Source organism: Myodes glareolus, chromosome 17 (assembly GCF_982192425.1).
Source record: "Myodes glareolus chromosome 17, mMyoGla1.1, whole genome shotgun sequence".
NCBI classification, from domain to species: domain Eukaryota; kingdom Metazoa; phylum Chordata; class Mammalia; order Rodentia; family Cricetidae; genus Myodes; species Myodes glareolus.
In genome coordinates this window covers 61,117,604-61,128,903 of record NC_142042.1, presented here as the reverse complement: position 1 = coordinate 61,128,903, position 11,300 = coordinate 61,117,604, and the positions used below count along the sequence as shown (strand labels likewise).

At 49.7% G+C, this 11,300-nt stretch overlaps 2 protein-coding genes across 2 annotated transcripts; both read left to right on the top strand.

Moving 5' to 3' along the window:
- The first annotated feature begins 2,509 nt into the window (after window positions 1-2,509).
- Window positions 2,510-3,265, top strand: LOC148119454 (histone H2A type 2-A). Its single transcript, XM_087897749.1, has one exon. The coding sequence runs from the start codon at window positions 2,767-2,769 to the stop codon at window positions 3,157-3,159; it is 393 nt and encodes a 130-aa protein (XP_087753875.1). The 5' UTR covers window positions 2,510-2,766; the 3' UTR covers window positions 3,160-3,265.
- Window positions 3,266-3,422: 157 nt separating this feature from the next.
- On the top strand, window positions 3,423-7,558 carry LOC148119453 (histone H3). Its single transcript, XM_087897747.1, has one exon. The coding sequence runs from the start codon at window positions 4,077-4,079 to the stop codon at window positions 4,485-4,487; it is 411 nt and encodes a 136-aa protein (XP_087753873.1). The 5' UTR covers window positions 3,423-4,076; the 3' UTR covers window positions 4,488-7,558.
- Window positions 7,559-11,300: the final 3,742 nt, after the last annotated feature.

Sequence of the window (11,300 nt, the reverse complement as noted above, 5' to 3'; positions counted from 1 at the left end):
AAAGTAGCCAGCCACTGGCTCTTACCTCTTATCTCAGACCAAAAACAGTGATCCTTCCTCCAGGAATCCTCAGAATCAGACTGTGCCTGAAAGCTGTCTCCCCTGTCTTCTATTTTATATTCCTCCCTAGTGCTGGGATTGAAGGCCTGCACCACTACCACCCGGTTCTATAGCAAACTAGTGTGGCTAAAGGGATTAAAGGTGTGTGTCACCACTGCCTGGTCTGTAAGGCTGACCGGTGCAGCTGTTCTGATCTTCAGGTAAGCTCTATTTATTAAAATACAAATGAAATATCACTACAATCTTTTACTAAATATTTCATCTGAGACTCATCTATAGGTCTGACATGTTTTCTGGAAATACATGCTTCTTGCACTGAAGCCATTTTGTTTGCTAAAATAAGCAAACCCAGTTCCAAAGCTGCAGACTAAGTACAGCTGGCACCGTCACATTTCACTATGTAAATGCCCACCAGAGCTACATTTCACCACTCACTGACTGCTTCTTCACAACCCGGGGGGGGGGGGCATTTCCCCCAATGCAAGTTATTTTCCTAAACACAGATATCAACTTATTTCCAAGGTTTGTTCCTTCACCAAATAGGACAATATACTCAGTCTTGTCAATACAACCTTTCACTTCAGCCTGTTCCACAAAGTCAAAGTCATAAACCTATGCCAGGGTCCTTAGAATATGCAACAAAACAAACAAGTTAGGAGATAGACTCCTTAGAGTAACCAAAGGTGTTAGGGTAAAGCCCTAGAAACACTGGCTAGGCTCAATTGCTCATCCAAATTCAAGAGAAAATCAAAGGAGAGAATTAGTCAGGTGGCTATAATGGGAAGAGGAAAAACAGTGATCCCCTTGGGGCAGGCAGGAAGTAGGCATAACTAAGCAGTCCTGCGAGATGTGTGGTCTCTCTGATCATTGCTCCAATTCTGATCCTGCAAGGTGGGAGTCCATATTGCTGTCATCACGTGAGGACAACACTCTCACCATACAGAAAGGTCATTTCAGCTCCAGGGTGTGGCCTTGCCTTCATGGATAATTGCTCTCATCTACTATGAAGCAAGAGAAAGGTAGGACAATAACTTATCTTTGCCCCTTCAGCCAAAGAAAGGGAGACAGACACAAAATAAGGCAGGGATGCCAGGCTTTCAGCCAGTTTTTAGTTACTCTGTTGCCACAAGAGAGGCCTTTTTATTTTTTATTACAAAAGCACAGGTGCCTGCTTCTTTAGGGAATGGGTTTGTGAAGCAGCTCAGCGCTGTAGCCAAGCTGCCCTCTATACAGCACTGCTATGCCCTTGGGTAGTCAGACACTTGTTTAGGAAGTTCCTTGGGGGTTAATTATACAAGGGTCTGGTTCAGCTGTATCTCTTTTCGTTGAATTTTAAGAAGCACTGGCTACTTGAAGCAAAAATACCCAAGGTGCCCTGGATCCGCAGGGATCTTGTGGAAAAAAAGTGCAGTAGCAGCACCAGAGCAACAATGTGAGGAGAGCCTAGGAAACAATGCAACAGCTGGCCGGGTAGAGAGAGATTAGGCTGACTCACCACAGAGCAGAAGAGCCAGAGGGGAGACGCCCGCAAGGAAGGTGACAGTGCCAATGTAAGCAAAGGCAAAAAGAACACGAAAAACACTATTTGTGTGGCTACATTCCTTATGTGGTGCTGAGGATAGACCTCACGTTCGCTAGGAAAGCACACTGACCTACATTCCAGAATAGGCCAAACTAGCACGAAAAGAAACAGTATCCAAATCTAAACACAAATAAAAGACTGCATCTTTAAGGACTGGTGCAGAAGCATGTCTTAAATCCTGTGACCTGAAACAGAAAACTTAAAAGTATCCAACTAGGTTTAGAGTCTAGGTTTAGAGTCCAAATGTTTTCGGAGAAGTTTCCGAACTGTATGTACTTCAGTAAAGAGGCTTTTACTTCACAGACCACCTCACTGCCGGGACTGAAGGACTGCCTAATGCTTTTCTCCACTCTGACAATATTTATATTAGTATGATTTGACTTCATTTCCCACCAAAGGGACAAATGCAGTCGTGTAAGCCACCATTCTTAAAATGCCTCTTCAAACTTACACTCCTCATTCATAAACACACATGAAATTCGAGTAGAACTAAGGTCGGTGGGTAATAGAAGAAACAAACCAAAATCAATCATCATCCCTAGACAAAGTAGGTGTCTAGAGAAGACAAAAAGCCTTCGAATTGTTCAAAAGACGAGCAGTCCTTGGTGACCTGGCCAGCTGCCCAGGCAACAGAGCAGCAGGCTCTCCCGCGATGGACACAAATGAGCAGCTGACGATTGAGCTCCCGAGGAACCCGGCATGAGATGAGACGCCCGCTTCGGAGACAACCGGCTCACCTACACACACCCGGCACCCCTCTCCACACCGCCGCCCTCCTTGTCGGAGGCGGGGCGCGCGAGGCCTGGTAGAACCGAAGAGAAACCCAGTGTAGCAGGCCGGGGCGCACCCCGAGGACCCGGCATTGACAACGGCCGCACGCAAATAAGGGCTCTGGCCACGCGCGTCGTGATTCGGCGTTCGGGCCGGGGCCGAGAGGAAGGAGCCGGGCTTATGTAAATGAGCGGATTGTGTGCGCGCGCTCCTATTGGCCAGGGCGCGAGGGCGCGTGTGAGCCAATGAACGCGTCGGGCGGACAATCGGGGCTGTGTCTATAAAAGGAAGAGGCGGCGGCGCCGGCGCGCAGTTTCCCGTTTGCGCGAGCGTCTGAGTTTGCGTTTTTCGTCATGTCTGGCCGCGGTAAGCAAGGAGGCAAGGCCCGCGCCAAGGCCAAGTCGCGATCGTCCCGCGCCGGCCTGCAGTTCCCGGTGGGGCGCGTGCACCGCCTGCTGCGCAAGGGCAACTACGCGGAGCGCGTGGGCGCGGGCGCGCCCGTGTACATGGCGGCCGTGCTGGAGTACCTGACGGCCGAGATCCTGGAGCTGGCGGGCAACGCGGCCCGCGACAACAAGAAGACGCGCATCATCCCGCGCCACCTGCAGTTGGCCATCCGCAACGACGAGGAGCTCAACAAGCTGCTGGGCAAAGTGACGATCGCACAGGGCGGCGTCCTGCCCAACATCCAGGCCGTGCTGCTGCCCAAGAAGACCGAGAGCCACCATAAGGCGAAGGGCAAGTGAGGCCGCTGCCCGCACCGTGGCGGCTCGCGTCCCGGGGACGCCCGCGAACTCAAAGGCTCTTTTCAGAGCCACCCACTCCTTCAGATTAAAGAGTTGTGTCACGGTAGCCGGTGTCGTGGCCTTTGGCGGCCCGTTCCCAAGGTGTGGGGTGTCCCGTGGGTCGCTCGCCTTATGCGTCCCCAGCGTCCTTCCCAGTCAGTATCCGAGGTCCCCCAGGTGGTCGTCTGTGCGCTCGCTCTTCGCCCTCCTGGCCCCGGGCGGACCCCACACTCTCGTAAGCACTTTATGCCGTATGTCAGCCCTACACACCCACCCTGCAAAACTCTTGTCCCGCGCGCTGCTTCCCGCCCTTGTCTCCTGAGAGCTTCCTGTCCCTCCCCGGTCTTGGGACTCCACCCCGACGTCGAGCCCAGGGCAGACGCAAAGCACAACTAGCCCCACTGTCGCCGGATCCCCGGCAAAGCCTAGAAGGGGATGTGTCTCAGGACGACGCTGCGCAGCCAGCTCTCGGGATCGTAAGGGCCCGGGCGACACTACATTATTAGCTCTGACTTTGGACCGCGGGCCAGTGAGCACGCGCGCCTCTGGAAGAGACGTCCAGAGTTGGAACCTGGAACTACCCGAGTTGTCTCCTTCCCTCCCTCCCTCCCTCCCCCCTCCCACCCGCGCGGGGAGCGTTGGCGACTCTGCTGGCCGCAGGGCTGGACAGGGGTCAGGAGGCCGACCAGGAGGCGGGGCAGCCCCAGCCAATGGGCCGGCCCGGGGCCGGTGACGCCACGGCCAATGATCCGGTAGCGCGGGACTTTCAAGTCGCTGTCTCCGCCCCGCCGCGGGGAAGACTGCGCCTATAAAGTCGGCCGGCTCGATCCCGGGTCAGGTCCCCGTCGCTCCTCGTCTCTGTGTGTCCCGTCTCCGCCATGGCCCGTACGAAGCAGACCGCCCGCAAGTCCACCGGCGGCAAGGCCCCGCGCAAGCAGCTGGCCACCAAGGCTGCCCGCAAGAGCGCGCCGGCCACGGGCGGCGTCAAGAAGCCGCACCGCTACCGGCCCGGCACCGTGGCGCTGCGCGAGATCCGGCGCTACCAGAAGTCGACCGAGCTGCTGATCCGCAAGCTGCCGTTCCAGCGCCTGGTGCGCGAGATCGCGCAGGACTTCAAGACCGACCTGCGCTTCCAGAGCTCGGCCGTCATGGCGCTGCAGGAGGCGAGCGAGGCCTACCTGGTGGGGCTGTTCGAGGACACGAACCTGTGCGCCATCCACGCCAAGCGCGTCACCATCATGCCCAAGGACATCCAGCTGGCCCGCCGCATCCGCGGGGAGCGGGCCTGAGCGCCACACCTCGGTTCCATCCCACCAAAGGCTCTTTTCAGAGCCACCACGCGCGCCCGAAGGAGCTGTTCGCCTCCCTGTCCTTGAGTTTCTGTCTACTACGGTCATGAGGAGAGTTCGGGGTGATTGCGGAGCATTTATGGGTGCTGTTTAATTTTCTTTAGGTTTTGCACTTGTGGCCCTTTAAGGGTTCTTTCCAGGAAGGTTCCCAAAACAGTTGTTAAAAGCAACCTAGTAGCGTGCTCCATTTACTTTCAGGTGAGATACTGGTTTCAGGTTTATTAGGTTGATGAGATGCAGGGGTGGCCAATACAAAGAATTTAGCCTTCCTCCACCTTAGTCGTCCATGTCTGTCCTTTAGAGCGGCACACTAGAAAGTCCTATCATGTTTCCAAATCATACCATATTGCTTCTCAACCCTGTTTTTTCCTTTTTAGATGCCTACACTACTGATAACCTTTCTCCCTCTCTTCTATTAGAACTTTGTTCTTTGCCCAAAATTTGCGAGTCACTAAATTCTTAGGAATGTTTTAAGTGGCGTCATCACTATTCATCTGTCCCGGGTCTGTGACTACTGGGATTAACAATGTGGGCCTCCACCACCACCTGGCTACAGGAACTATTTTTTAATCCCAATAAAAATTTGATATGCATCTATTTCCTAGGGTTTTCTGCTGCTTCCTAGGCTTATTCTTCGGCTGAACAAATGTGTTCTGGCCTCATACAGACCTGCAAGTACAGCATCTTCCTGCTGTTTCTCCTGTCCAAGACGCCCTCCTTTGGCAAGCTCATCTTCAAGATCGTCCCCACACGTCTCCTCCTCCTCCTCTTCCCTCTTTGGTTTCTCTTTGGGTCATTCTCCTCTCCTCCACTCTCTAATAATCTCCTCTCTTCCCCTGCCCTCAGCCTGGGACCAGCAATATTCCTCACGGAATAACACCTAGGCAGTGTCTGGGACACCACAGGAAGGGTTTCTGATGGATCTGATTTGCCTGATCCGTCTTTGCTTTCTGCAGTGGCATTGGGCGGGCTCAAGGGGCCAGGTTTCTTGGAGTTAAGAGCAGCTCTGTGTGGGCTGGAATTCTGGGAAGAACTTTTTTAAGATCTTGAGGCAGGTCCCAAAGCAAGGGAGCAGAAAAACTCATCAACAATGTCTGTGAAGCCTAAGGTGCCTCCCCTCCCCAAAATGACGTCATTTCTAGCTTTAGCTTGTTTCAGGTAAAATAACTGAGAATCCTGACAGCTGTGCCCAATCCTGACAGCTGTGCCCCCACTAGCTCACCCCCATCCCCATGAGCACTCTCTGAAGGCTGATGACCAAAGGTAAGGCCTCTTAAGGATTGGGTCCTGCTGAGATTTCTTAGGGATGTGGGTGAAACTCAGGATGGGACCTCCCAAAAAGTACCAGCAAAGACTGGCAGGGAGGAAGAAGGACAGGAGAGAGAGAGAGATGGAGTGGGAAACAAACTTTAGGAACCTTGTTACAGACTGAAGAGATGGCTCAGTGATTAAGATCACTGTCTGCTCTTCCAGAGCACCCACATGGCAGCTCACAACTCTCTGTGACTCCTGGTCCAGGGGATCCAATACCCTCTCACAGACATACATGCAGGCAAAACACCATACCCTCACCCTCCCCTCCATAGAAAACCCAAAAATCCTTGTTGCTATGAACTGGGACTTGAGGCCCATGGGAAGGTAGGACCAAACTCCAGACCTTTTGTTTTTGTTTTTTACAATTATTTATTATGTATACAGTGTTCTGCCTGCACAAATGCCTGTAGGCCAGAATCAGGCACAAGACTGCATTACAGGTGGTTGTGAGGGAATTGATCTGAGCGCCACTGAAAGAGCAGTCAGTGCTCTAAACCGGTGAGCCATCTCTCCAGCCCCTCAGACTCCAGACTCTAACTGGAGAAGGACCACAAGAAAAGATGTGGGTGGGTCTTCATTTCTTTATCCTGAATAGACTCGTATCCACATTGCTTTCTGTTAAGAATGAAGATAATTTAGTTTGCACAAAGTGCTTAAAACAAAGGCTCTCATGTGGTAATCGTTAGGTCCAACATGGGCCCCCAGAATGGCAGTGTCGGTGACAATAAACAGAAGGACTTTGGCCGGGTAAACAGAGGATTGTTGCTGGGTAAACAGACAGAAAAGCAGGTTTCTGTTTGTTTCTTTCCTGCATAAAAGGGGCAAGAGCCTGTCTCTGCTCTGCTCGCCTTATCACTTCCTCTCTACATCCCCAGTGCTAGGATTAAAGGTCTGAGTCACCACTGCCTGACCTCCAAGGTTAACTAGTGGCTGGCTCCACCCTCCGATCTCCAGGCAAGCCTGATTTGTCAGAGCACAAACAAAACATCATTGTACCGGTTGAGAGACCCCACCCTGCTAACAATCATAAAATCTGCTTTTCCACCATTTTGCTCTCCTCTCTGTGCACCCGGCAAGAGATAGTCTTATAGTTTGATCCCGAATAAACCTCTACCCACGGAGTGATTCAGTGTTGCGGTTTTGCGCATCCTTGATTCCAGTAATGGGCACTAATGGCATCGTTAACATTAATGACATCAGAATTGTATTACTTTTTTTGTTGCTCTGAGAAATGCCCAACAGAAGCAATTGAAGTGAAGATGGAGTTCTTTTGGTTAAGAGGGCATAGGGAAGTCAGTTGTGACATACAAAGCCTTAATCCTAGCACTCTGGAGGCTAAGGCAGGGGGACCCCTGACTTTGAGCCCAGTCTGATTTACACAGTGAATTCAAGGACAGCCAGGGCTACACAGAACTATACTTCAAAACCCAAAACAGTGCCCAGAAGGGGTGTGGTGAAGGACCGGCAGTGAGGGTGGCAGCCGTTGACCACACTGCAGCAATGGTCAAGCAGCAGTTAATTGCCCGTGTTCTGCTCACTGGTCTAGCCTGGGACCCCTGGCCACTGGACATACTGCCAACATTCAGAAGTGAGCTTCCTCCTTAGTTAGGAATCTTCCTGACGAACCGTGGAGGTGTGTCTCCTAGCTTGTTTGAATTCCAGTCAACTTGACAATAAAGATTAACCATCCACCATAAGTATCATTGTAAATCTTGATTATGACTGTCATGAAAAAAAAAATGATACCAAAACAGTTTGTGGACAATTTGAAATATATGACCAGTTTCTAGACATGTGCTCTAGAAATGTCTGTGGTCCTGAGTGCTCTACAACTGGCCTTCCCCTAAACTCATTTGGTTTCCCAGGGCTTCGAGAGGAAAAGACTGTTTCATCCCTGCTGAGACAAACTGTGCCTCTGCAGTCCGTGGAGCCAGGCAGGGGCTTGTGTTTGCTCTTCTTTTTGTACTGATTTGTTGTTTTTTTCCTCTTTGACTCTTTTGGCTTTTTTGGGGGGGGGCACCACCTAACTCCCAAATAAATCACACACGGAGACTTATTCTTACTTATTTGTTATGGTTTAAGTAAAAATGCTGCAGGTCCCCGAGTGGCGGCAGTGGGTGGCGGGCCATGAGACCACGTTACAGGTCCCGAAGTGGCTGTCCTGGTAGCATGTGGGGCTAAGGCAGCCATCATGCAAGATGGCCACTACTTTTTTGTTTTGTTTTGAGACAGGGTTTCTCTGTAGCTTTGGAACCTGTCTTGGAACTAGCTCTTGTAGACCAGGCTGGCCTCGAACTCACAGAGATCCGCCTGCTTCTGCTGGAATTAAAGGTGTGTGCCATCACCGCCTGGCTGCCACTACTTCTTAATACAAGTTTACATAGTTTAAGGAACCAGAAATTCTGTTCCATGATGGTTATCCTAAAGAAATTCTAGTGCAAGTTTATCAGAAGACACAATAAAGGTGCTGAGATGCTAGAGACAATGGGTAATCCTCACCAAGAGAAAACATAAAAATATTCACTTTGCCTTCCATCTGAGCTGCAATGTTAAAATATTTCAGACTAGATAGTTCATGAACAGAAATGCACTGTTTACAGTTCTGTAAGCTGGGAGGCCCAGATGCTAGCAGACTTGGGTCGGGGGGGGGGGGGATGCATTTCTCAGAGGTGGTCCTTTAAATGTGTCCTGGACATGGTGGTAGGGGGAAACAGTTCACTCGCTAATCCCACTGATGAGGGCTCTGCTCTCATGACCTAATTGTCTCCTGTGCTGTCTAGGTTTTGTGCCAACTTGACACAAGCTAGGGTCATCTGGGAAGCAGGAATCTTAATCGAGAAAACGCTTCCATCATATTGGCCTGTAGGCAAGTCTGTAGGGTGTTTTCTTGATTAATGATGTATTTGGAGGATCCAGTCAGTAGTAGGTAATGCCATCCCTGGGCAGGTGGTCCAGGTTATAAGAATGCAGCCAGTAAGCTTCCGTGGCTTCTGCTTAAGCTCCTGCCTCCAGATACCTGTCCGGTTTGAATTCCCGCCCTATTTTCCTGGATAAAAACAAACAACAGTTCCGGGCCGAACGTAGTGGTGCCCGGTTGTAATCCCAGTTCTCTGGAAGCCAAAGCAGGATTGCAAATTCAAAGCAAGTTTGGACCACCTTACGGAGGGGGAGCAGGAAATTGGTGGAATGAGATCAACATTAAAAACAATTCTATTTTTTTTAAAAAAAAATTTGTTTTATATAATTTTAAAGTATAAACCGGGTGGTGGCTCACACTAATCTCAGCACTTGGGAGGTAGAGGCAAGTGGATCTCTGAATTTGAGGTCAGCCTGATCCACAGAGCTAGTTTCAGGACTGCCAGAACTGTTAGACAGAGAAACCCTGTCTAGAAAACAATAACAGCAAAAAAACTTATAAGTGAAAGAGGTTGTGAACAGAACCAGAAGAAACTCCTAAGGCAGGAGGCCCAATCTCAGACTTCAGTTCATAGTGGATTAGGGGGAGGAGAAACAGCCACAGAACCTCTTCACTCTGAGGCATGTAGAAGCTCATAGCATGAGAGCAAGGGAGGGAAGCGGCTTGGGTTAGGTAGGGTTCCTATTGCTGTGATGAACACCATGATCAAAAGTATCTTGGGGAGGAGAGGGTTCGTTGTATGTATTACTTCCATGTAACAGTTAATCATTGAAAGCAATTAAGGTAGAAACTCAGCAGGGCAGGGACCGAGATGCAGGAGCCACGGAGCCACAGAGGAGTGCTGCTTTCTGGCTTGCTCGCTCTTTTTTTTTTTTAATTTATTTTTGAAGACAGGTTTTTCTATGTAACAACCCTAACTGTCCTAGAACTTTGTAGACCAGGCTGGCCTTGAACTCAGAGATCTGCCTGCCTCTGTCTCCCAAGTGCTAGAATTAAAGGCATGAGCCACTACTACCTGGCCCAACCCTCTTCCTTATAGAACCCAAGACTACCAGCCTGGGGGAGATCCCACCCACAATGGGCTGTGCCTTCCCCATCAATCACTAATTAAGAAAATGCCCTACAGGGTTGCCCACAGCACAATCTTATGGAGACTTTTTCTCTACTGAGGTTCCTTCCTCTCAGATGACTAAAGCGTGTGTTAACTTAAAATAAAACTAGCCAGCGCAGTGCTGTTGAGGTAAAAGCTAACCAATGCTGACTGAACCTATGGCCTTCGATAGCTTCAGGGCCTGGAAGAGGAGCCGCAGGTGAACTCACAGCAATGCTGGGCCATTTTCCATGGCTGCTGTCATCAGACAGCAAATTATCTATCATTTTGTGAAGAAATACACTCATGCGTATTGTAATAAATCCAAAAAATTCAGAAAAATTTAAGGAAGAAAAATACCAATACCTACAGAGCATTGTTAAACTTTTCTGACTATTCCTAGCAATTCTCCGTAAATCCACACAAATGAGTACGGCTAGTCACAGTCTGTCCGAATGTCAGCGCGGGTCTTTTGACTCAAGTAGAGAGAAATAAAAACATCTATATTAACAGCTACAATGGAGTGGAGGCTTTCAAAGGAAGGGGTAGAAGGAAAACAGTGAAAGGTGACGCTCCAGAGTCAGCGGCACAGCTCCTGGCCAGCCAGGGTTACCTAGGGAGACCCTCTCTCAAAAGGCAAAAGATAAACAATGGTGTAAAGGCTGGATCCTGGAAAATTTGGGGAAGAAAAAAAGTTTTAGTCATTGATTATAAAATTCAACACTATACTATAAAAAGCACAAAGCAGTAATACTTAATAAAACAAGCCTGTATCCTTTTCATTTCTACAGCCTCGACGTTTGAGGATTAAAGCAATTGGGTCTCTTTCCACCTATATCTTTTACTTAACATTAGGATTAGGGTCTGCTTTCTTTTCCATCAAATAAACCAAAATCTAATATTATGGCAAGCAGGGTGCCACTTATTTCCTTTAAAGGAAATCTAGAGGTGGGGTTATAATTTAGTGATAGATTCCACTGGCCGGAATGTGGAATGCCCAGCCTGCGGTGCCCAGCGCCATCACCATAACAACCAAAACATCTGTCACCTGGGTCCGTGGTTGTTAAATGTATGGTAGAATCCCCTGGAGAGCTTGGCATTGTGCCACGAATTGCTGGCCCAAACACCCAGAGTTTCCAGTTCAGTTGGTCTGCAACAAGGCTCAGGTGATCCACGCCGAGGAACTGGAATTCTCACTTCCAGAACCACTGACTTCAGCAGAGAAAGGTTTCCTGCTTCCTTTAGTGGCTGAGTTAGTTCTCTTTAAATCTTTGTAAAACAGTGTTTCAGAGCGCTTCAGTGAGAACCAGATGTTTTCATCTGGAGGGCCCTAACAGGCGGGAGTCACAGCGTTATCCGAACTAGAACTGTAAATTGAGGGTGAGGCTTTAAAGGAGAGCCCCTGTCTTCCTCAGCGCAAATGGTCACACAC

Bases quoted from the DNA above. Each gene is read 5' to 3' on its own strand.
- LOC148119453 (XM_087897747.1), top strand. From the start codon at position 4,077: ATGGCCCGTACGAAGCAGACCGCCCGCAAGTCCACCGGCGGCAAGGCC.
- LOC148119454 (XM_087897749.1), top strand. From the start codon at position 2,767: ATGTCTGGCCGCGGTAAGCAAGGAGGCAAGGCCCGCGCCAAGGCCAAG.